Genomic DNA, 23,318 nt, shown 5'->3' with positions numbered 1-23,318 from the left:
TATTGGCACTCTTCCGCCGCTGAGATCACCGACCATTCAATCGTTCGTCCGTGCAGACGCGCAAGTCTAGTCCTCGTAAAACTGCACAGCCAAGTGATCGCAACAATCAAGGAGACGGACAACTACTACTGTCCTGTCCTGGCCCACTCTTATTATCCTCATCCACCAATTCTCCACTTGGGACAATCCCAGGGCCCGACTCCCGACGCATCGCCGCGGATCCACTATCGTCGTCCTGCGCTGTTGCTGTCGTCCTTGCGGGCCAGTCCCTCTGCCACCCCTCTCCCTCCGGCCTGCTTCAAAGGGCTTCCTGCCACAGACCCTCTCCTCTCGAGCTTCTCCCTCTGTCTCCCTCCCTCTCTCTCTCCCTCTCCCTCTCTCTTGTCCTGTGATCTCAAAAGCCTGATCTACACCGGAATTCACCTGAGATCCCCGTCGCGCTTTCACGTTCCATCCGTGGTCCGTTATCAGACTTGCTCGCTCGACCCGCCGCCGAATTAAAGTTTCCTCGACCGCATTCCCCTCCTCTCCCCAATCCGGCACTTGCAACACTTTCGGTACGCAGAAAAGTTGACACAGAAGGCCACCTGGCGGTTGTGACACCTGCCATCATACACAACCCTCGAGTGCGCGTCTCTCTGATCCCGAGCGTGAGAGCCGTGCGCCTGTGAAGATGTAAGACTTGGTATCTCCCTGGCGCATCATGCCCACTCCATGTTCATGTTCGGTTTGGAAAGGGTCCAGTCACTGACTTTATTTGTTCGCCCTTTTCTTTCGCACCACAGGAAGTTTGGTAAACAAATCCAGCGTCGACAGCTTGATCTACCGGAATATGCGGCCAGTTTCGTCAACTACAAGGCGCTGAAAAAGGTGCGATGTGCTTCTCGGCGAGACCAATGGGACCGGACACAGCAGAGGGAGGGAGAGGGAGAGAGAGCATGATGACCCGACGCTGGCCGGACGCAAATTTTGCTTCGGAGGAACTCAATGCTGATCGGACTTGCTCTTCTAGCTTATCAAACAACTCAGCGCCACACCCACCATCCCCGCACAGCGAACGGCCGAAGAGATTGCCCAAGATGGCACGCTTGATCCGCAGGCGGCCCTTCGCGCCAACAAGGAAGTCTTCTTCTTCCGTTTGGTAAGTCACGGCGCAACATGATATGTGGAGGTCTGGAACTGGAGGTCTGTCTACATCCTCGAGTGGCTGCTGACAGGGATTCTCCCCCGACAGGAACGCGAAATCGAAAAAGTCAATGCTTTCTACCTTCAGAAAGAATCAGAGGTGAGCCTGGACACTGATCTTCTTCACAAAGCAAGTGGCTCCGGCAGACATGCTGACCCAATTGTTTTGCTAGTTCTCCCTACGGTTGAAAACCCTCGTCGACAAGAAGCGTGTCATCCAATCGCGAACCGTCTCCAACTCCAAAGCCTCTTCAAATTTCGTTGCGCTGTTTGAAGGCTTCCTACAGTTTGACGGCGACTTGAACAAGTTGCAGCAATTCGTCGAGATCAACGAGACGGCCATGTCCAAGATTCTCAAGAAATGGGACAAAACCTCAAAATCACGCATGAAGGAGCTCTACCTGCATCGAGCGGTGGAGGTGCAGCCATGCTTCAACCGGGAAGTGCTTCGAGATCTGTCCGATCGAGCCACAACGGCCCGCCTGGAGCTGGAGGCTTGGGCGGAAGGGGAGAATCTACAGTTTGATACGTCCAGGCCGGTTGAGCGATCCATGGGCCCCGCTGGCACCGACGAAGAGGAATTGGATTTGCAAGTCTTGCAATCGGCGTCCTTGGGGAACCTGCAAACGCTTCGAGAGTGGGTGGCCAAGCTATCCTCGCACCCCGATGCTCGCGAACGGGCGACGAGGACCTTCTTGAACGCGATCAATAGCTCGGCAGACGAAGTGCTCGGCCTGCTTCTGGAAAGCGGACTGGTCGATATTCAGGCCGAGGATGACATCAATGAGCGGAATTGTCTCCATGAAGCTGCGATTTCCGGCCGGGACTACGTCTTCAAGGCCGGACTGGCCGCAGGAGTGGATTTCTCCTTGTCTGACGTGTATGGTCGAATTCCCCTCCATTACGCGTGTATGCACGGTCGTGTGGATATGGTGCGGGAGCTGCTGGCGGCCGGCCCGCTGACGGTGGACGTGATGGATCACGATAATTTCACCCCGTTGATTCACAGCATCGTCAAGGGTCAATTGGCCTGCGCCGAGCAAGTCTTGCAGAGTAATGCTCGCATCGATCCCGCCTCAGAGTCAGACCACATCCCGCTGAACTTGGCCTGTCAGCATGGCTCACTCGCCATTGTGAGAATGTTGTTGGAACGAAATGCTCGCCTGCTGCCCGACGCTGAGGGTCTTTACCCACAACATATGGTGGCTCGTGCCTCCCAGTCCCCCGATCTGCTACTCCTGTTGAAGCAGCATGGTGCTGATCTCGACCAAAAAGACAAGTTGTACCAGTGGACCCCGCTGTTCCACGCCGCAAGTGAAGGCTGTGTCCCCTGTTTGCGAACGCTTCTCGAGGCCGGTGTCAACTCACAGGTGGTGGATGAGAAGGGCTTGTCGGCCATGTACTATGCTGCATGGGAGGGCCATTTGGAGTGCATGTTGCTGCTCTGGGCGCAGCCGTCGCAACAGATCCCTACTCGACCTATGGATCTTCTGAACGGAGTCACCTTCCAAGAGGCTGGACTCATGGAGGATTCGGGCATGACGCGCCGGACCAGCTCTGCTGAGATGGACATTGCCGATGGCATTCCCGACTTGGAACTACCTCCGCCCATCATCCCTCTTCGAAGATACGGTCACAATTTCCTGGACAAGAAGGTCTTTGTGCAACTCCTCTTCGATCAGGGCAACGTGGGCTCTATTGCCTTTGACCAGGCTGGACGTCACCCTGCCGCTCGTTTGACGATCTCCTCCAAAATCTCTGATTTGATTCCTCGCACAATTGTCCTTCCGATTCAGGATGACTCCCGGACGATATCCTTCCATGTGGACAACTTGGACACTTTCGCCGTGGACTTTGAAATCTTCCCAACCTTTGGTTCCAAGGTCATTGCCAAGAGCGTGGCGTTGCCGGTGATATTTGCAGCCGAGAAATCCAGCACCGGATCATCTTGTCTACCTCTCTTTGACCCGCGTCTTCGTTCGATTGGTCAACTACGATTCAACTTCCAAGTCATCAAGCCGTACCACGGTGATCCTTTGGAAATCACTCACTTTGCGACGTATTGGAAGGCAACCAGCGCAATTGATTCTGAACACAGCGGCCTTGTCACTGGTTCAAGTTTGTCGGGAGATTATGTACAGCTCTTTGTACAACTCACTCGAGACCGCGTCCCTGTTCTCTATCCCCAATTCATGATCAATCACCACGGAATCGAGATACCCGTATGCCAATTGTCGTACGCCCAGTTCCAGACAATCGGTGCCGAGCGAGGCATCAACCGTGTGGAGGTTCTCCGATTTTTAGCCACGCAGGAAGTCCACGACATGTCGCAAACGCATCGCCTTCTTGCGACGTCCTTTATGTCTCTGCGAGAGGTTCTACAACAACTCCCGATTGACCTGAACGTCAACCTCTCGATTCTCTATCCCTCCAGCGTCGAGGAAAAGGCCTTGGCGATGACTTCGTTGACTGATGTCAACAGCTTTGCCGATGCCATTCTCACCGATGTATTCGATCATGCTCGTGTTGCGAGGGAGAGGAGTCCTGACTTTATGCGATCGGTGGTGTTCACCTCTTACAACGCGAATATCTGCACAGCTTTGAATTGGAAGCAGCCCAACTGTGAGTTTCCCGCCCCCCCATGTCAACTACAATTTCTCGACGCTAGAACTCGATTGGCTAATTTGTGTGATATTTTTTTTTCTCTACGTTCACAAGATCCTGTCTTGCTTTGTAACGATCTTGGTCAGATTCGGGATCTTGCCGCGAATGTTGACGCCATGCCTCATGTGAAGAGTAGTGGTCGAGCTTCCATGTCCATCAAGGAATCAGCCCGTATTGCGCAAAGTAATAACTTTATGGGCTTGATTTGCCGATCCAGTCTCTTGGTATGTGACAGTTGCCTACCCTGACGATAAACTCATAATGTCTGTGATGCTGACATGCCTTTTCTTCCTAGAATGTTGTCCCGGCTCTGGTGGAGACCATCAAGGAACTCGGTCTGGTTCTGGTGGCCGATACATCCGACGAGACGGGACAACCTGATCGCAGTGACGCTCTTGCCTCTGCCAACGCCATGGGTGTCGCGGAATGGGCGTATCGCATGCCCGATGGAGTGAACGGTGTTATGAAAGCCAACGGCGTGCTACGATTCAACGATATGATCGACATGTAATGAGGAGTTCTGGGCCCAGGGTCTGTTCTTTTTTTTTTTTTTGACTGGTGCTGATGCCGATGCCACCGAGCTTGCTTTTTTCTTTCCTAATCTCTCTCTTCTAAACCCCCTCCTCAAGTTCTGTCCAGTGTATTCCTCTGAGAAGGTTTCTGCTATGCACTACATCTTCCTTTTCTGATTCATCTTCTGTACGGTCGAGCTCGCCGGCCATTATTACTACACCTTTAAACCCCGTCGGCCAAAATCGAGACGAATGTTACGTACGTATGTGTGGAATGCCTTGCCTGTGGCAATCAAAATCATGCTGGACGGCTGGAGTCACACTGGTTTCATACCCGAGTTTTACTTTCTAGATTCCTCCGCATCATGTGTCTTTGATCTACTCCATTGGAATCTTTCCAGCATCAGAGGTAAATTTTACCAAAGACCCCTTTAAATGTCCCTTACTTTCTCTCATGAGATAGTAGTGACCGTGTACATCCATTCGAATATCAAAAACTTCAACCGAATCCTCTCTTCCTTCGAACTCCTTTTGTCCTCTACGAGAGATAGAATCCAAACTCGCATCACCGAAAAATCCTGTTTAAAAGGATAAACCCAGAAGTAAGACCTACGCTTCCGTGCCGAGGGCCCTTTGTAAGACCTTCTCCCGGTTTCTTTTCCTCTCTCCATTTTGCATGGCGGGGTACGTTGAATTTGCGGTTTTGCGCTCTGTCTCGGTGTAAAGTGGATGCTCCGGGAATAGTCCTTGGCTGCGGGTTGTACGCTTATGGGGTTTGTAGTTGTGTACACTGTCCGGTGCTTGTCGTGCCGTTGAAATTCGGGGAAAGTCTATAGTCCATGCTCTATGCTCCATATCAAGGTATCAGACACGGGACGGCACCTTTGCTTAGTGAGAGGACCAAAGATGGGGGAGTCAAGTATGCATGTGTTGTTAGTGATGCAGGAGGTCAATATTATTAGGAATGTTGATATTAGCGCTGATTGGAAGGGATAGGACGGTTGGTAGGGAGCTGCGCCCGTCTATGTCTAGTTGCTGGAATCCGATTCGAAGAAAGTGTGCTCGGGTTGGGTGGAAGGAAGATCATGGACCGAGCGATAGCTGAACAAGACGCCGAGTAGTATACAGGACAGAAGGGGGAAGATCGGGCTTAAGAAGGAGAAATACATGGGGGAGGAGAGTGTCAAGTTCAACGCTTTCTGCGGTTGTCGTTCGATGGACACGGATGAGGAATCATGGAGGGAGGAATGACCAGGTATTTAGGGTTCCAGTAGCTGCATGAGATGGTCCTCTGGTCTTTCTCACCGAGCTCCAGGGAAGGGAAAATTGTTATATTCGAGAAATCAAGATGAAGACGTGTCTCAGATGGGACCGGGGGCTAGGACGATTCGAAAGCCGCAATGATCGTTCAAGGAAAGAAAAGGCCGAATGGAGCAGTATGCGGTATAGAGCGAGAATGTCTTCCGAGGTCTTTTGACGTAGAACATGGCCAGAATATCGGGTCACCGAACGCTTTTTCGCTCCTTTTCAGATAACATGTCCAGCCTCAAACCTCGACAGTCGAAAGGCCGCTAGCCTAGATGAGTTGGAAACAACTGTCTAGGTGCTCTTAGGCTTGCGCTTACCGATATCCCAGCCCCACCGGCGCAGGACCTTGACAATCTTGGGCGTCGCGGCCGCGGTCAAGGGAACTCGAATGAAGATCAAGCTCTTGTGAACGGCATATGCCAGAGCTAATTGAGTCCAGATGCCTGTTCAAAGGAGAAGAAAGGCGCGTTAGCAAGACAAGGGATTTGAGAGCATGGAGAAAGGATAACGTACTAGCTTTATTCTGGCTCTCACTCTCTTCACCACCCTCCTCATCTCTCTTCCCATCATGGGCCTCGCCCTTACGCGACTGCGACCAAGTCGACGGCCACATAGAATGCACGGCATTTTTGACCGAGGACACAATCACATGTTCCCAATGTCCTATGCGATCGACACCAAGTAATTGCACCGCGACAAAACACACGGGAAAGTCCAGCGCCGAGAGACCCAGGTATACACCCAGCGCGGCCCAGCCGTATTCACGGGATAATGTGCGCAGACGTTGAGAGAGGCCCTGGGGTGCTTGTTTTTGCGCTTGCGATTGCGCCTGCGAGGAAGAGGGGCCGGGGGTGGATGATTTGGTCGAGTTGAAGCGCCGTTGGGCGCGGCAGAATCTGGAGGTAGAGGATGCGAGAGATGATGAGGATGATGAGGATGTGGCAGATCTATCATTGAGAACGGTCTTGGGTTTCCTAGCTTGACTTGATCGAGATTGCAGGGTGAGGAATCGTCGGCTTGGTAGTTGTCGTTGTTGCGATCGGAGGAGCCGAGGGAAGAGAAGCTCCGTTGGTTGCGCGAGCCAGCGTGAGAGCAGGGCAGGAGATGCACGACTCATGATGATGCCCACTGAAGTATAGTCTTCTCTCTGTGGAAGGTGTGAAAGTTTGCAATTGACCGTAGAGAAGAAAAGAAACCCGTGAGACGGAGGAAGAAGAAAGCGGATACAAAGCACAGAGTGGGTAGGCTTGAACTCGTGACTTTGGGACGGAGGTGGGTATTTTCGTTCGTATCACGATCTCACCATTTCACTCAAATGATTCCAGTGTCGCAAGCGGGTGAACTTATGTAGTAACAAGTGACAACAGTCAGATGGCAGGTTCTTCGTACAGAAGTCTGTCTGAGAGGGGTCTTGTTTGAAGGACGTCCCGTCAGAAACCGTGTCGGAATTAAGAGTTCGCTGTTGATCGGGTCTGGATGTTTCTTTTGCGTTCCGTTTTTTTTCGGACTTATCGGAGCCAGTTCGGGCGCCGCAGTTCCGGACCGGGCGATAACAGCAGGCGTACGAGGGTAAGGTACTTTACTTGATGAATCATGCTTGATGAAGTACATAGGTGTATAAAGGGATATTCTTGACTCAATTGGACGCATGATGAACCTGGGGCGGGTATTTTGGATATATTGTAACAACTCTTTTGTATGTCCGTGGTCAGTATGTTCCTCAGTCAAGAGCTCCCTAGTTAACTTGAATGATCTACAACTGTCTGAGTGACACGGAGCTTCGATCACCTACCATTTTAGTCCCATATGATATGGATTTCCTGTTGGCGACTATCACTTCTCAACGAGGATTTGTTGACATGGTTCCCAGACAGATTTTTTTGGTTAGCGATGCAGGTGGGCACAGTAACTTGAGTTTGGTGTCTACATATTCGATTGATCGACCATTCGTCCTGATTCAAATGCTTGAAAGTTGGATCCTTCTCCACACAACAGCAGACATACATCAGGAGGAAGTGACCATATATAGGCTCCGAGAAACATGAAACCCCCCCCCCCCCTAAAATGGTTGATGCATTCGCTTTTTCAGGTCAATTCATTCTCGGATCGAACTGATCTCGAATGAGTAGCAGACTTCATGTATGTACCATGTCGTAACTATGTAGCATGTATGATTGTACATCGCGTCGTGGATCTGCAGGCGGTCGATGCTTACCTCAGCCAACCACGGCCCCGGCTGAGGTGAGGTCCCCGAAAACTTCACGAACCAACATCGGCCATTCTCCGGCGTGTCGGACCTCTCACCCAAGTTCTTTCTCTCTCTGTTGCCTCCGCATATACCAACGGCAAGAGAGTGAGCGACACACCTCACCCTCAACGCCATGGCTCCTCGTCTCTCTGGGAAGCTCGCCCAGCTATCCCAATCATTGGGTCTTTGGGAGATCCCATTGACCATCCCTCAAATCTCCATCCGCAACTTCGGTATCCGATCGCTCAACCCGCCCAAGCCCAGCCGCTTCAACAATCACCCCGGTCTGCCCGTGCTGGAGTCCACCTCCACGGCAGCGCTCCGTCGCAAGGCCTTCTCGCTCCCGCTCCGAACGGGCGCCATCGGAATCAAAAAGGGCATGACCGCCATCTTCGACACCGAGACCGGCAAACGCATCCCCTGCACCGTCCTCCAACTCGATCGAGTCGAGGTGGTCTCCCATAAGACTCGCGAGAAACATGGGTACTACGCCGTGCAAGTTGGCGCTGGCTGGAAACACCCGCGTAACATGCCTAATTCCCTGCTGGGCCACTTCTCGGCTCAGGGCCTATCGCCCAAACGGCACGTGTTCGAGTTCCGGGTCAAGGATGAGTCGGGTCTACTCCCTGTCGGCGAGAGCATTCCGGCCTCGTGGTTCCAAGAGGGTCAGTATGTGGATGCGCGGTCCAACACCAAGGGTAAGGGCTTTGCGGGTGTGATGAAGCGCCATGGATTCCACGGTCAGGATCGCAGTCACGGTGTGAGTTTGACGCATCGTTCAATGGGTTCGGCGGGTCCCAGTCAGGGTGGTGGTTCGCGTGTGTATCCCGGCAAGAAGATGGCGGGAAACATGGGAAATACGCAAAACACGGTTCAGAACTTGAAGATTCTCAAGGTGGATGCTGAGTCGGGCATCGTGGTTGTGAGTGGTGAGTATATGACAGCATTCTTGACATCTCAATCCTCAAATTGCCATTTACTGATTGTTGATCCTCCGACAGGTGCCGTGAGTGGTCCCAAGGGCTGCGTTGTGCGCATTCAGGACGCCATCAAGAAGCCCTGGCCCGAGGTGGCCTCGACCCCCGCTGCCACTGCCACTGCCACTGCGGCTTGATCGGTGATCAGACGCAGGAGATGCGAAGTGCTCGTTTTCGAAAAATTCAGTGTCTTTGGGGGGAAGTGGACGAGAGATGAAGACGCTTGTATTACTACCACTGCTACATTATATTTCTTCCAGCAGGATCACTACACCATTTTTTTTTCTTGAGCGGCGTTTGTATATGATATGATACATTCCAATGATATCCATTCTTTTCCTTTCCTCGGTTCTTCTTCTTCTTCTTGCGGGCTTGTTTCCCTCTCCACCTTGGATATCTTTTGTAACACTTCGGACCACGATCAACACTTGGCGGTCACTCTCACGAATCCAACTGGAACCGGAAAAAGAAGCTTGAGAACGAGAGCAGTTTCAGTTTGCTCAACGATCAAGATATTCCTTGCCAAAAAAACGCCATATCCCATGCGCAAGTGTCTAATTGTACAATTGATCCACATTCCTCCAGTTCCGTTCTCTGCTACTCGTTCCCCTAAATCTCCTTCCATCTCATACTCGAAACGTTCATTGTCTCTCACACCATCGGCGCTTCTCTACTCCTTACGGAATGGATCCGTATCACTGTCAAGCAATTGCACCACCGTTCCATCCTCGGTCTCCAGGCTCCATTCTTCCGTTCGGAACTGGATTCAGAAAGAAGAAAAAAAATGTCAGTCTCCATGAAAATATAAAGAGAAGGGGAAGGGCTCAAACTCACATAACTCATCCGATCTGGCCTCACACTCTTAAACCGCATCTTCCCCTGACCCTTCGTCCCCTTGACCCAAAACGAAATATCAATCCGTCCGTGCAACTGATTCATCTCCCCACTAATCCAAGGAATCTGCTGCGCGAAATAAATCTCATCGCCCAGAATCTCTCGCGCCTGCGGTGACGTGCGCAGCGCATACAGCGTACTGCTCACCACGCTCGACGTGGATTTTTGATAGTTGAAGATTCCGAGCATGGCCGCGCCGACGGTGACCACGAAGATGGGGATGGTCTTGAGCCAGCCCCGGTTACTTTGGATCTCGGGCAGTTCGCGGTCGGCGCGGCGTTCGAGGATGGGGCCGGTGTTGGGGCCGGGCGCAGGAATCAGGGTGCGTCGGGGTTGTTTGGGGAGTGTTGTGCGTGATGTGGTGACTGTGCTTGTGTTGGAGCATGTTTGATGATTGCGGAGGAGCGAGTTGATGGATTGAGGTCGTTTGGAGAGAGAGGTTCGGAGGAGCATTGTGGAAGAGTTGGTAGGGCTGATGGTCCCTCTACTCTGAGTGTGGGTTACGAAAGGTCCAGGAAAGAGAATTCCAATGTCGATAGGACTTGCGGATTCGGAATTGAATCACTTCGTCTGTCCACAGGTGGGTTGATAACGTCCGACTCGAGCAGTCGCGATGCGCGGAGGAGCTTTAGTGGGCAGAAATGGGAACAAAAGAGGCAAACGGAACAAACATCGGCCAGTTCGGCTTCCCTTTTTTTCTGGCGGGGTCACTTGATCAAGTAACTGGTGAATTATTGGAACAACTGTTGACGGTCATTCGTCTTGTGCTTTTCCTTTATTGTTTCTTACTCTCTTAACAGCAAGCTAGAACTTCTCTTACTTCTTGTGCTTCAAGCACTGCTATTATTTGGCTTGACCTATATTGTTATTGGGTATCGTTTCCTAGTTTCGGTCGAAGTAAGACAGTGCACTGGAACCCGAACTATGGCGGCTGTACGCCTTCGCAACGCATTTCGATATCCAGATGATCTGGATGACGATCAGGACCATCTCGACGAACAACAACAAGAACAACTCATCGAGCAGTTGCAGCGTCAAAATGATACCCGAAACGCTCAATATCATGTAAGTTCATGTATAGCATAGGATTCTGAAGCAGAATACGACTGATTATTTACACCGATTCGATCTTGTCTCTTTTATTTGTTTACTGTCTTCTTACTATATCTCCTACTCTTATCACTCCCCCTTGACTTCTCTCGATTATATTCATACAATATGTCATCTTTCTATACGATGGTCTCCATTTGCTATCATCTCCATCCTATAACCAAACTAACTCTTGACTCAAACAGCTAATATTCACAACGATCCCCCTCCTCGCCACCCTCCCCTTCCTCTTCACTCTCTTCTCATCCTCATCCATGGCCCTCCTCTCCATCCTCAGCATCCTCTCCCTCCTAACATCCGCATACACAATGCGTCTGGCCCCCCTACGCCCAGACCACAAGGGCAAAAGAGCGGTGACTGCCTCCACGCAGCGCAGAGATCGAATCCACGCGGCGCTTGTCCCGGGGAATGCGCTCCTCGTGCTCGTATTGGGGGGTTCGGGGTGGGCGATGAGGGGTGCTGGAACTGGAGCTGGAGCTGGAGCCGGTATGGGGATAGGGATGTTGTTTTTTATCCCGGGGGGTGAGTTTGAAGGAATCATTCTGGGATGCAATATTTTGTACGAGATCGCGATTTACTAATATTGTTTTTCTTTTCGAGATAGTGTTGTTGGGTGTCGTGTTGATTGCGCAACGGACGATGCTCTCCGTGGATATTTCGACGTTGAAGCAGTTGCAGTATGGGTATAAAGGTGCTTAGGGGAGTTGCTTTTGTGGCTGAGATGTGCGAGTTGAATCCCTGAGATGTTTCAATAGTACTAACTTACATCAAGTCTGTAATTTTATGCTCCGTCGTTCGTTGGTTCCATATCCGGCGGGACATGGAAATGGCTGTCCTGAATACATTGACGTTGAAGATATTTAGAGAACGTGGAAGACGTGAAAGAATGTATAAGAAGAGTCGATTATCCATTATTCATTATCTTCGTGAATTGCCCATCGATGGGTATGGGTGAGGAGCCGAACAGGAATCGAGTAGGCAATGTAATTGGAAGTGTCTGTGAACAAGGTCCCTTCAGTCGGGAAGCCAGTCGACATCATAGTCCTTAAGCAGGAATTGGCGACAACCTGTTTCCTGTTGTTCGCCTCTGTTCTTCTCCGTGCATCCCGACAGCAGTCGAAACTCAACCCCCCCCCCCCCCCCCCCCCCCAACTCTCACCCAAACCCAATGGCATTTGCAGCTTGTTCAAAAAAGTCTTCGCCGAACCCGCTTAGGTCCATCCATGATCCATCAAGCTCCAGCGCCGGATCGATGGGAATAGCCCCCGGTGGCCGAGGTTGCGCATCCAAGGCCCCATCCCCTGTGTGAGGCGGATGAGGTTCTGTGCCATTGCCTTGTTCTCTCTGTGCAGGCAATGGCATGTCTCCAGCATCCTGAATGTCATGAACGGACCCCGTTTGTAACGCTTCCAAATCCGAGCGAATCTCCTGCTCTACAAGGGATGCGTCCGATCGCTGTGTCTCGTCATGTTGTAAACGTTCCAATCTTTCGGCATTATCATCTCCAAAGGTCTTCAGCAGGGCCAGATTGGACAGGCGCATATTGACCAGGGACTCAATACTGCGAGGGTCCGCAATCTTCTGCGTATCATGGCCCATGAGAATATTAAAAGGTTTGTAAGGCGTCATGGTCTCGTCGTGGCGGCAGGCGGCACAATTGCATATGCCGCGACATCTGGGGCACAGCCAGTGGGGACGCTGCATCGCGTCAAGTGGAAGCATGTCAAAAGATCGGAAAAGACTGCTATAGCAGTAATGTAACTTGCACTTTTCGCACGATGCCAGTTTCCACACTTCCTCTTGGGATCGGCACATGTGGCATCGGGCTTTACCGGGCGCGGGCTTATTGCCGTTGGATTTGCGTTTCTTGCGAGCGCGAGCTTCACTATTGTCCCCCTCCTCTTCATCACTGTGGGTGGCGACTCGAGTGACGGCGGGTGGATTCTTATGATCGACCCATGGTCGAGCGCGAAGTTGCTCTTGGCATATCTCCGCGAGAGACTTGCGTCCAAGTTCAGACCGAGCCACCAGTAAGGTCGGAGGTTTTCTTTGCTTCGCATTTGAACCGGACGTCCATTCGACAATCTGCCGCCGCCAGGTCTCGTATCGACCGGTTAGTTGTTCCCAAGGGAATTGCTCGACCCATTTCAATTTGGAAACGCATTGACAACTTCGACCGAGGACATAGCAGTCCATGCAAATGTCATACGTCTCGTTGCCCTCTCCGACGCACCATGGGCATGTCAAGAATCGATTGAAGATATTGCATCGGCAGTAGGAGCATGTGATGTTGCTCTCGAACTTTTCAAAGTCAATCTCCTTGGCCGGTGGTGCGTTTTTCGAAAAGCCTTCGGACAGGAGAATGTCAGAGTAGAGGTAAAACAGGCGGCGAAAATCCTCCCGCAGCATCTGTATTTCGGGGTGTGAGGAATTGGCGGGAGCCTTGCATAGCAGTTCCGAATACCGCTCCAGGGTGTAATACACAATCGCTTTGTTCTTGTATTGTTCGTCACGGCAGATCATACGCGCATGGCTCAGCGCCTCGTCAAACGCAGCCTCGAGCGTGTCCACTGTGGTTCGGTTCCAGGCAACTTTCATCGTCCTCGTACCGCGATTCCACACCTGATGGGCAGCCAGCGGAGGCACCAGAATGAGATCCCCCGGTTTTTGTTCGACCACATATGTCTTGAAGGGTGCATTTCTCCAGGCTTGCAGGGATGCAAAATGGTTTTCCAGGTCGAGATCATGACCGAGCATCGACAGCCAGTACTCGGACACGATGTGACGATCCTTGGTCTCAGTCATGAGCCAGATGGACGAGCCCGGTCGCGTGGGCTGGCCGTTTTCCACCGACCCGTCCGTCGCCTCCACCATCAAATTCTGACCAAGACTGGCACACATTTCCTGGTGCGCTGGAGTATACGTGCCCTCATGGCCGATATAGCACATGAGATTCTGGGCCCGCATCGCCTCCGGGAGACTGCTCATCAGATCTCCGGCTCGAGCCACGGTCTGTCCATCGGGAGTCTTGGGCATGTCGGGAGTTGAGGAGGCTGGTGAATTTTGTCCCGTGAGAGGATCGTGGTTGAGGTAGAAGAAGGTGGAGGGAAGTAACTGCTCCAAGGACTGATGCCATTCTTTCGGGCAATCGATATCTTTTAGGTATAATCGTTGGATGTTGGATCGATTGAAGGTTTTGTCGTTGATGCGGTCGGTGAGCTTGTTCATATTCCTGAGATAGTGGCCCAGCGAGAGGGGAAGATTGCTACCCTTTCCCAGATCCCGGGCATCGTAAGCTGTTGATTGAGGAAAAGAGAGATGTGTGAGCTTTGTCATCCTGCCTGCAACTTGGGCGATGGCACTCGGGCAATATCCTGGATCTCGATACGGGATTGAGGGAACGAAAGAAGTCACTCACTTTGATTGCCATAGGTTTGCATCAGCCATTTCTCCGAAAAGACCTTCTTGTCGAGTAGTTTATCAAAGCCCGTGACCACGAGCGGCCGACCCAGCTGGACCACCCAGGTGCGAATGTAAAGGTCCAGGGATTCTCGGGGGAATCGGTTGAGATAATCACAGGGGATGGATTGAGCGAATTCAAAGTGAGGGATCGTTTCCACCTCCTTTTGCATGTCCACGTCTGGTGGGAATGGCTCAAAGGCGACCTGCGCACGCGGAATCATGTCGACTACAGCGACGCAGGTGGTGTGTGTGTGTGTGTGTGTGTGTGTGTGTAGAGACGGCCAGGTTCAGTGAGTGATGGGAGGTGGACAGAATCGTCGGTCAAGGGATTCGCGGCGCTGTGGTACTCGGACTAGGGAGTGACATGTCCAAAGATCTGTCGTGGTGACGCTAAGGGACACGCATGCTGATTCCTTCGTTGCGCAGTTGATTGATTTTTGGAGACAATGCGGGGAGAAGTTGATTCACCTGCTACGCCGCGCCGAGGGGAAACGGTCGGCTGAACGAGAAATCACTCCGTGATCAAAACGCAAGGAGTGGAGATCAATATGAATACTCGCTTAAGGAGGAAGAAGAAAATCGCTCGAGGTGTAGTATGGCTGAGAAATGAAGGTCGAGGACTTCTTGCAGATGCACCTGGAGGATTTCCAGCGGGGCGGAAGAGTCGCGTCGCGCGGAACCAGTACGGAGACCGCTTCGAATGGCGACTGGAGAAATGAACTCAGGGAAGTTTAGGAGTTGATGACTGACGAAGAGTCTTCATTTGCGACACATACATTATTTCACACCTGATATGAATTCAGAACAAGCAATGACTGACCTCCGTCAGCAATGTTGCCTTCGAGACAAAGAAAAGAGCTCGGCCTTTGATTTTTTTTTTTTTTTTTCCCAACAGCAAACGGCCAAAAGTACCACGGCATTCTGGTTCGCGCTGATAAGGTGAGCCTGCTATTCCCGGAGACTTTCCAGTTTCACTTTCCAGCTTCACTTTCCAGCTGCCACTACTAATGACACACGTGACACCGGTCATCTGTAGACGACGTCCTGGTTGGACACGGATATGACTCGGTTGGGGAGTCCTTACTCGGTTGCAGGTCAATCTTCCTCTGGAGTGTTCAATTGATTGATGTTATTGCTTCGATGCATCCCTGGTATACTAAGTAGTACTTAGTAAGTACTTATGTCGTGGGTGACGGTGGGTAGACTTGCCCCGAAATTGTCCCTGATGAGAGTCCTTCCGCCCCAGAACGGTTTAGACTGCGGATCGGATTTTTGGCCGACGGTTGGAATCCACTTGGAACTTTGGAAGACTCTCTGTGAAGTCGCGGATCGAAGTTCATGTCCGTCCCACCGACAGTCCTGCATACAGAATCAGGTCGATGTGATTCTTTTTCCGTGACCTGACAGCCTCGTTCGCAGTGAGACCGATCCATTGTCCCTCTGCTGGATCTCTTACACCGTGCCTACCGCAGTCTGTCGACGTTCCACAACTGTCTCGTCTGGTCTGGCCGCGCAAGCATGCATCAATAGCGACTCGTCGATTCTCACCCTCTTTCCCTTCCAGCCGATCCCACCATTACCGCTCTCGCACTTTTCGCCCTTTTATACAGCGAAGATGATGCTCTCCAGATCGAGTGCTCGAGTGCCCTGTCGAGCATCAAGACTTCAACCTAGTCCATGTGTCCGCGTGTCCGTCGGCAGTCGATTCCACACGCACTTGGTCACCTCTCGATTCGGTCGATCAACAAGACAAGCCACCGCCGCGACCACCCAGCAAAGTTGGGTTTGCAATGCCTCTTCCCTTGACCGTGTGCAAACGGCGTCGAGGGTTCCAACATTTACATCCACGAGACACGAGCGGTATTCCACGTCCACGGTGCCGGCACCTGCCGACGCGACCGGCCAGAACCCCATCAATCCTGCGACACACTATATCCCCCCGCAGACCGGCCTGATCGCCTCGCTACCCAAGTCGTGGATCCCATATGCCGAATTGATCCGCCTGGATAAACCGACAGGCACCTACTATCTTTTCTTCCCAACCCTTTTCTCCACTCTGCTGGCGGCTCCAATGGCAGCGGAGGCCATCACCCCGCTACAAGTACTGGGCACATCGGGTCTGTTCTTTGCTGGAGCTCTCATCATGCGCGGTGCAGGATGCGCCATCAATGATCTCTGGGATCGAAATCTCGATCCTCATGTTGAGCGCACCAAGTTTCGACCCATCGCACGGCGGGCGCTGTCCCCGCGAAACGCAGTCCTCTTCACAGGGACTCAATTACTCGCCGGCCTGGGTATTCTGTTGCAATTCCCTTCGCAATGTCTCTGGTACGGGATCCCCAGTCTGCCGTTGGTGGTCGCTTATCCGCTCGCAAAGCGTGTGACCCATTACCCTCAGGCCGTGTTGGGTCTGGCCTTTTCCTGGGGTGCGATCATGGGGTTTCCAGCGCTGGGAGTGGATTTGCTTGCGAACCAGGATGCGTTGATGGCGGCGAGTGCTCTGTACACGAGTTGCATTGCGTGGACAATTTTATATGACATGATCTATGCCCACATGGACATCAAGGATGATGTTGCCGCAGGGATCAAGTCCATTGCGCTGCGCCACGAGCATAATACCAAGGCGGTTTTGACCGGGTTGGCAACGGCTCAAGTTGGTCTACTGGCTGCGGCGGGTGTGGCCGCGGGTTGTGGTCCGGTATTCTTCGTGGGGAGCTGTGGAAGTGCGGTTGCCACGTTGGGACTGATGATTTGGAAAGTTCAGCTGAAGAGCGTTCCTAATTGTTGGTGGTGGTTTAAAAATGGATGCCTCTTGACTGGCGGGGGCATTAGTCTAGGATTGATGGGTGAGTATCTGGCGCAATACTATGGATTGTATGAGAAGGAGGAGCACTCGGATAAAGTGGTTGTATGATAAAGAAGGGGTCCTCGAGACACCGTTGACTGTACAATATGTATCAAATATATATATATATACATATATATATATACCTGCCTGTTTCTCCGTCATGAAGCTTTGCCTCCTCCCATACGCCATGATCTATTTACGCATTCGAAGGAGCTAGGTCTTGAAGCCCACTGTCTTCATTAACAGTCCACTTGATTTCTTTTTCTACTTCACCTCTAGATTACGACAGATGGTAATATTGACATCATAGTTGCCAATCCAGTATTATATTCATTGCAACCTAGTCCTACAAGCTATAGTAATGAAGTATGCAATATGTCGTATGTGTCTCTGGAGAGTGTAGTCTGTAGTCTGTTGTTTGTAACTTTGAACAACACGGCCACGCCTCAGCAAAGTGGACCCCTCGACGTAATGATCAACCAAGGAGAGCTCCCCATTACTCAGATGCAGTACCATTGTGTAATCAAATTCCGCATCTCCGCGGTCTTGACCCTCTCCGCCAAAAGCTCCTCCGCAACATCGGCAGAGAACTTCTCGTTGTCAAAGTCGCTGCGCCTTCACACTCATACACCGCAGCCATGTTCTCCCGCACAGTATTCTCGGTACGTGATTGCCTGAGTCTTGATAAGACTATTCAGTTCCAGTCCAAGACGCAGTCACAGTCACAGTCACAATTCAATCATCGACCCTGCCTCATCATTCTGTTCCCTCTCATATCCATCGCCTCGACTCGCCTCAACTCAACTCGACATGATCCGAGCTATTGGCAGCCCTCTTAAAAAAAATCACCTACTAACTTTTCAATTTCTTTCTCACCAGGCTCTCCGCCCCATCTCGCGACCTTCCTCGCTGACCACTCCCCTCCGCACCTCCCTTGCCCCTCGCGCCCCAGCATTCACCATCCCCTCCGCTCTGCACGCCCGTCTCTTGTCCTCCGAGACCCGCGCCGCCATCGACAAGGCGGTCGCTTCGGCGCCCGTCGTGCTCTTCATGAAGGGAACCCCCGAGACGCCGCAGTGTGGCTTCTCCCGCGCGAGTATTCAGATCCTCGGCCTGCAGGGCGTGGACCCCAGCAAGTTTGTGGCGTTCAATGTGTTGGAGGATGCGGAGTTGAGACAGGGTGAGTGACTGTCCTTTGGGTCTCTAAGATGTTGGACTCTTTCTTTGTTCCTCTTGTTTCGGTGACTGATGTCGGATTTCTTATTTCTTGCGTGGGGTTGCAGGTGTCAAGGAGTACTCCGATTGGCCTACTATTCCTCAGCTATATGTTGACAAGGAGTTTGTGGGTGGGTGTGACATTCTCATGAGCATGCACCAGAATGGCGAATTGGCCAAGATGCTGGAGAGCAAGGGTGTTCTTGTTGCTGCGGATCAATAGATTCAGGACCGAGGGATGATGTTCGGAGACCGCGACATGAAGAAATGGTGGTCCGAGAAGGTCGGAAGACTGACTGGCTGGACGGAAATGGAGAAAGGAGAGAGTCATGCTCATTTTGGGCTTCTGCTCTTATGATATCCATTCTTTGAGAGTTCTCCGTCGCGGAAAGAATGACGTGATATGAGGACTTGGAGAACGGTCTGAGTCGTGTAATATATTGATAGTTTATGGATCTCCCTACGTGGACAAATGCTGCTCTTCTCTCTACAGTGGGAAGATGGTGGACATTGTATCAAAGTACATTCTTGCACGCTCTCGTTCATCTTGGCGCAAATATACACCATGGGACCGGAGTTGGCGCTAACCCTTTGTCGGCGACATCTAATTCCTGGATTCCGCGGTGCTTTCGTACTCGGGGCTAAACACTGTGATATAACGGTGTTTGCGCATCCCCCGATTCGGATGCCTGCAGTATTCCCCTTGGAAAAGATGGTCTATCTTATAGAAGTGTCACCATCAAGCGAAAATAGCGTCCACGGCTAGATTAGCTTTTTGCTCGCATTTCTCGCACTTTCGTAAGTCTCGTAACTCACGTAACTCACATAACGGTAAATCTGGTGAATCTAAGTAGCAATTTGATATTGAGGTATCTATAAAAGTCTGAGCGAGAGACTAACCACCGATATTTCTACATTTGCTCCGATGAGTATGTGAGTCGGCATAAGCTGCGCTACTGCGGTACTAATCGAGGCGCTGCTTTGGTCGAATCATCGCACTGCCTAGTATCTTTGTATCAACCGTATTCAAAAAAGATGTAGAAGACGGAATGGAACCTGTACGAAACTCGAAGGCCATTGTAGGTAGTACACTTTGGAAGTTTCGTTCCTTAGTAGTCCTCTTTCGCATCATAGTACGTACTTGTAGTACTGTTCAGAGCAATGGCATATTGAATGCCTATGTACCTTTTTTCATCTCCATCAGTATGTGACAAATAGCAAGGCCTTTCCAGATTTATGTACACTTTGGTCCCTGCAACCTTTCCAATGTTGTTTTTTATGTTTCAGGCAGACCGCCTAAACCTTCCCAAGCTGAAAAATCCGTTCAAGAAGACGCCGCCTGCTCTTGCGCTTTGACCAAATCTTCCGCAATCGCTTTCTCCAATTTGGCGCGCTGGCGGGCTTCGTACGCTTCACGACTCTTCAGGATGCGACCCACGATTTCACCGGCATTCACATGCTGGAAGGCGTGGTCGCCAACTTCTTGGAAGATGCCCATCTTCTTGGGATCTACGTATGGATCATAGGTCAGTGGGATGAAGGTCGTGGGTCCGTGGTAGACGATGTCGGGCGTGCCGAGAGGCATGGCCTCGAGATAGGGTTGACTGGGGGTAAAGGGGGCCGAGAAGATGACTGCATTGATGTACTAGAACAAGAACCAAATCCGGGAGGGCGGATCCTAGTGGTTAGCGAGGATTCCCATTTCGTCCAATATGTTGCGTGTTCGCCGGAACTGGATGTTGTACTCACGCGACATTGAAGAACACAAAGACCGCGCTCAAAGATATTCATAATGGGGTAATTGAGCCCCTTCCAGTGGTTAATCACACCGTCATCGTGAATACCGGCGACAATGTATGCCGGGGAATAATCTTCGCCTGTTTCTTGGACTCGCTTCTCTCGCTGCGCAGACTCGAACCAGCCTCGTCGACGACCTTCGGCCTCTTCTGTTTCCATGACCTTACGGAGGAATTCAATATGTCCCGAAGAGAAGAGATCAAAGCCACCGTCCACGTAGACGATGCGTTGTCCAGGCTTAGGTCCCTTACCCTCGACCAACGGCGCGAAGATTCCCGACTCGGCCACTTCATTCTCAATCTTGGCTTGTCCGGAGCCCTCCCACGTCCATACCTGGGGTCCTGGTTGTAAGCCCGTCTCATCGGTCGCGTAATCACGGATGCGCTGAAGAAGATCGTTGGCAAAGGCCTTTCGCTCGTCCGGGTTTCCTGACCCTTCCTCCCCCGTCAGAGTCTTCTTGACTGATTTGACAAAGTGGTTCTTGGTGCAAAGCAGCATGCGGCCGACGAGATCGGTGGTTGAAATGCCCGGTGTGCGCTTAACGACCTTGAACCGGCCGGCGGCCTTGACGAATCGGTAACAGTCATTTCCGTCGCTGTCGGAGGTGATGTCGTCGCCGTGTACAACGTACTTACACCCGTAGTGCGATACCCAAGGCAAGTAAGTCACGTAGGGGGCATGTGGAACGCTCAAGGTGGCCCAGCGACAGGCGTCAACGGCGGCGACACTGGAAGAGAATGACGAGGTGTAAGAGAATGTATAATTCAGACGATTGAGAGAAAGACCCTTCACGTGCCGCAATCAAAGGCAGAACGTGACCTACCGTTCGTCTAGTGACATGACTGTAGGACCTTTATTTTCGAGAATCGCCTCATCCGAGTGAATGCCCACCACGAGGGCCTTGCCCAAGCGGCGCGCTTGTAGCATTGCCCCTGCGTGACCTGCGTAGCGAAAATAAGCCCGAATTGTTAGTCATGTCTCCTTCTCTTTCATATTCATGGTGATTGTTGCCAGAAATGGCGCTGGTATCTGCTCACCGTGGTGACTAAAATCAAAACATCCATCAACCCAGATGCGATCCTCGGAGACGGGCATATCTTCTTGAGGGTCCACCGGCCATTGACCGGGCGAGGGGATCTGTTCGTCGAGTGGTTTGGTAGAATCCATGATTGCTGATCCAGCCGGAGGGGTATCAAGCTCGAATGAAAAACCGAGACACAAAGGGCAGAAAAGAACAAGAACGCATGCAGCAGAATTAAAGGAGAGATCTGGAGGAGGGGGAGCTAGTTGTCGAACATGTGAGACTGGCCTTATGGAAATTATGGAACTCCGCCGACCAAATCAGGAGGGGGTGGGGCAGTCATTCAGGGACCACTGCAGTCTCGAAGCCTTGGCTCCGATCGCCCATCACATGTGGATTATGTACTCCTCTCAACCCGTGACTTGTGACACTTTTGAATGTTTGACGGACTCGGGTGGGAAAGTAGTGAATTACTCTCAACTTTTCTCAATTGTCAAGTCTCCTTCCCTCACTCCGCCTCGCGCATTGAATGATACATCGGCAATTCTTCGTCCTCCACCTCCGATCGCCACCTTCATCCAGAAGACACGGACCTTCCCCTCTCGACTCCATTTAACCCCTGACCCGCTTCTTTGAGATCGCAATGCGCTAAGACCGGCAAGAGACACCAGCTCGGGCAGTGCCAATCAACTGCAAACAATCACCACAACAGTAGTGCAAGGATAATTGCAAGCTGAAAGCGGACCAAAAAAAAATACGAGGAGAATAACACCATACCATTTCATTCACTGCCTCCACTCAACAATCCATGATGATGTCGTCATCATTCGGACCAGGCCTCGCGCGACGAGATACCAATAAATCAACCACTGGATATGAACCAACACTCGGGAGTATACCTCCCGTGTCCGGCGGTGGAGGTCCCTTTGGACCTCAGAGTGCCAGCGCCATCTACCAGCAGATTCATGACATGTCAGCCAAGCGGATATCGACGTTGAATTATTTGCGAAAAGCGTGAGTCGCGGCCCAACAGACAAACCCGAAGGAGGTTGGTCACGAGAGAGACTGGGAAAAAAACTGTTTCACTGACAGCATCGTCCATCACGGCTCTCAAACTTTCACAGTCTCGAAGGCCGCGTCTACTGGTACAACACCGTCCATTTCTCCCGAGCCGACATCAACCGCCTCCCCTACTTTGAGCCTCGAAAGCTCGCCCGTCGAGCCGTCAACTACCTCCTACTCGGCATCTCCCTCCCACTCATCCTCGACGTCAACACCAGTCCCCTCGAATACCTGAAAGCGCTCAATGCGCTCCTCATGGAATTCGAAGCCTTCCAACAGATCCACCCCCCAGACGGGACGTCCTCCTCCAGTCTTGCGCGCGCCCGGATCCCACAGATGTTCAAGCGAGCCACACACGCTGGGACCAAGACCCGGCGCGCAAGTTCAGCCACCGAGATTGGATTGCCCATGCAAACCAGCGACCCGAGTGATTTGAAGAGCGCGGCGGCCAATTCCACGTCGAGTGCGGCGGCGTCGGTGATCTCATTCGCTCTCACCGAGTCGTCGGATCTGTTGCCGGGGGAAGAATACACGTACTTGTTGACGCCCTCGTTGCCGTTTGAGCCGGATTTCTTCGAGACGTTTGCGACGCTGTGTGATGTCTTGATTGATTGCTATGGTCGGATTACGGCGCTAGTGCCGAACCCGTCGGTGTGTACGGTCACCTTGGGGGAGACTTTTTCCAAGGCGGATGCCAGATTGCGGAAGATTATGGTGGCCGGAGCGGTGCGGGAGTTTGAGGATGCCAGCCGGAATGGGGTCAAGAATGAATTGGCGGGGGTGAGTCGGGTGGTGCTGGGGGGACTATTGGGGTGAGATTACGTGGTTGGGTAATTGGGTACGTGATGTGTATGCAAACTATTCACGTGTCAGTACTCAGTGCTATGGGTACTGTGGTGGGTGCTTGATGACCTTGACGGATATACCCTTTAAGAGTTTAGACAATGTACGAGAGATGATGAGGTCAAACTGGACATATTTCTTTTCACACCAGTAAGCAAAGGTCTCCGAGGAT

General features: G+C 51.8%; 10 protein-coding genes across 10 annotated transcripts; 6 read left to right on the top strand and 4 right to left on the bottom strand.

The window, feature by feature from the left end:
• Positions 1-714: 714 nt before the first annotated feature.
• Positions 715-4,360, top strand: phoC (uncharacterized protein; the record flags this gene model as incomplete). The annotated part of the gene is made up of 6 exons (XM_056930354.1): positions 715-870; positions 1,013-1,141; positions 1,205-1,285; positions 1,359-3,807; positions 3,904-4,073; positions 4,145-4,360. The coding sequence occupies 6 exons, from the start codon at positions 715-717 to the stop codon at positions 4,358-4,360; spliced, it is 3,201 nt and encodes a 1,066-aa protein (XP_056794647.1).
• A 1,600-nt stretch (positions 4,361-5,960) lies between these two features.
• N7539_000749 (uncharacterized protein) lies at positions 5,961-6,786 on the bottom strand (the record flags this gene model as incomplete). The annotated part of the gene is made up of 2 exons (XM_056930353.1): positions 5,961-6,112; positions 6,183-6,786. 2 exons carry the CDS (start codon positions 6,784-6,786, stop codon positions 5,961-5,963), a joined length of 756 nt encoding a protein of 251 aa, XP_056794646.1.
• Positions 6,787-8,050: 1,264 nt separating this feature from the next.
• On the top strand, positions 8,051-9,031 carry N7539_000748 (mitochondrial 54S ribosomal protein uL3m; the record flags this gene model as incomplete). The annotated part of the gene is made up of 1 exon (XM_056930352.1): positions 8,051-9,031. One exon carries the CDS (start codon positions 8,051-8,053, stop codon positions 9,029-9,031), a length of 981 nt encoding a protein of 326 aa, XP_056794645.1.
• A 533-nt stretch (positions 9,032-9,564) lies between these two features.
• Positions 9,565-10,241, bottom strand: N7539_000747 (cytochrome c oxidase assembly factor 1 family protein; the record flags this gene model as incomplete). Its single annotated transcript, XM_056930351.1, has 2 exons — positions 9,565-9,654; positions 9,729-10,241. 2 exons carry the CDS (start codon positions 10,239-10,241, stop codon positions 9,565-9,567), a joined length of 603 nt encoding a protein of 200 aa, XP_056794644.1.
• Positions 10,242-10,712: 471 nt separating this feature from the next.
• On the top strand, positions 10,713-11,597 carry N7539_000746 (uncharacterized protein; the record flags this gene model as incomplete). The annotated part of the gene is made up of 3 exons (XM_056930350.1): positions 10,713-10,853; positions 11,084-11,420; positions 11,503-11,597. 3 exons carry the CDS (start codon positions 10,713-10,715, stop codon positions 11,595-11,597), a joined length of 573 nt encoding a protein of 190 aa, XP_056794643.1.
• A 456-nt stretch (positions 11,598-12,053) lies between these two features.
• Positions 12,054-14,581, bottom strand: N7539_000745 (putative JmjC domain protein; the record flags this gene model as incomplete). Its single annotated transcript, XM_056930349.1, has 2 exons — positions 12,054-14,194; positions 14,317-14,581. 2 exons carry the CDS (start codon positions 14,579-14,581, stop codon positions 12,054-12,056), a joined length of 2,406 nt encoding a protein of 801 aa, XP_056794642.1.
• A 1,394-nt stretch (positions 14,582-15,975) lies between these two features.
• Positions 15,976-17,274, top strand: N7539_000744 (putative para-hydroxybenzoate-polyprenyltransferase Coq2; the record flags this gene model as incomplete). The annotated part of the gene is made up of 1 exon (XM_056930348.1): positions 15,976-17,274. One exon carries the CDS (start codon positions 15,976-15,978, stop codon positions 17,272-17,274), a length of 1,299 nt encoding a protein of 432 aa, XP_056794641.1.
• A 572-nt stretch (positions 17,275-17,846) lies between these two features.
• On the top strand, positions 17,847-18,646 carry N7539_000743 (monothiol glutaredoxin GRX5; the record flags this gene model as incomplete). The annotated part of the gene is made up of 3 exons (XM_056930347.1): positions 17,847-17,870; positions 18,088-18,388; positions 18,492-18,646. 3 exons carry the CDS (start codon positions 17,847-17,849, stop codon positions 18,644-18,646), a joined length of 480 nt encoding a protein of 159 aa, XP_056794640.1.
• A 1,101-nt stretch (positions 18,647-19,747) lies between these two features.
• On the bottom strand, positions 19,748-21,387 carry N7539_000742 (ethanolamine-phosphate cytidylyltransferase; the record flags this gene model as incomplete). Its single annotated transcript, XM_056930346.1, has 4 exons — positions 19,748-20,068; positions 20,173-20,947; positions 21,044-21,161; positions 21,258-21,387. 4 exons carry the CDS (start codon positions 21,385-21,387, stop codon positions 19,748-19,750), a joined length of 1,344 nt encoding a protein of 447 aa, XP_056794639.1.
• Positions 21,388-22,052: 665 nt separating this feature from the next.
• On the top strand, positions 22,053-23,119 carry N7539_000741 (uncharacterized protein; the record flags this gene model as incomplete). Its single annotated transcript, XM_056930345.1, has 2 exons — positions 22,053-22,255; positions 22,366-23,119. 2 exons carry the CDS (start codon positions 22,053-22,055, stop codon positions 23,117-23,119), a joined length of 957 nt encoding a protein of 318 aa, XP_056794638.1.
• Between the last annotated feature and the right edge of the window lie 199 nt (positions 23,120-23,318).

This window comes from Penicillium diatomitis (assembly GCF_028827545.1).
Source record: "Penicillium diatomitis strain IBT 30728 chromosome Unknown utg000001l_segment0_segment0, whole genome shotgun sequence".
Lineage (NCBI taxonomy): Eukaryota > Fungi > Ascomycota > Eurotiomycetes > Eurotiales > Aspergillaceae > Penicillium > Penicillium diatomitis.
Note: the sequence above shows the minus strand (reverse complement) of the source record. Positions and strands in the feature narration are given on the sequence as shown.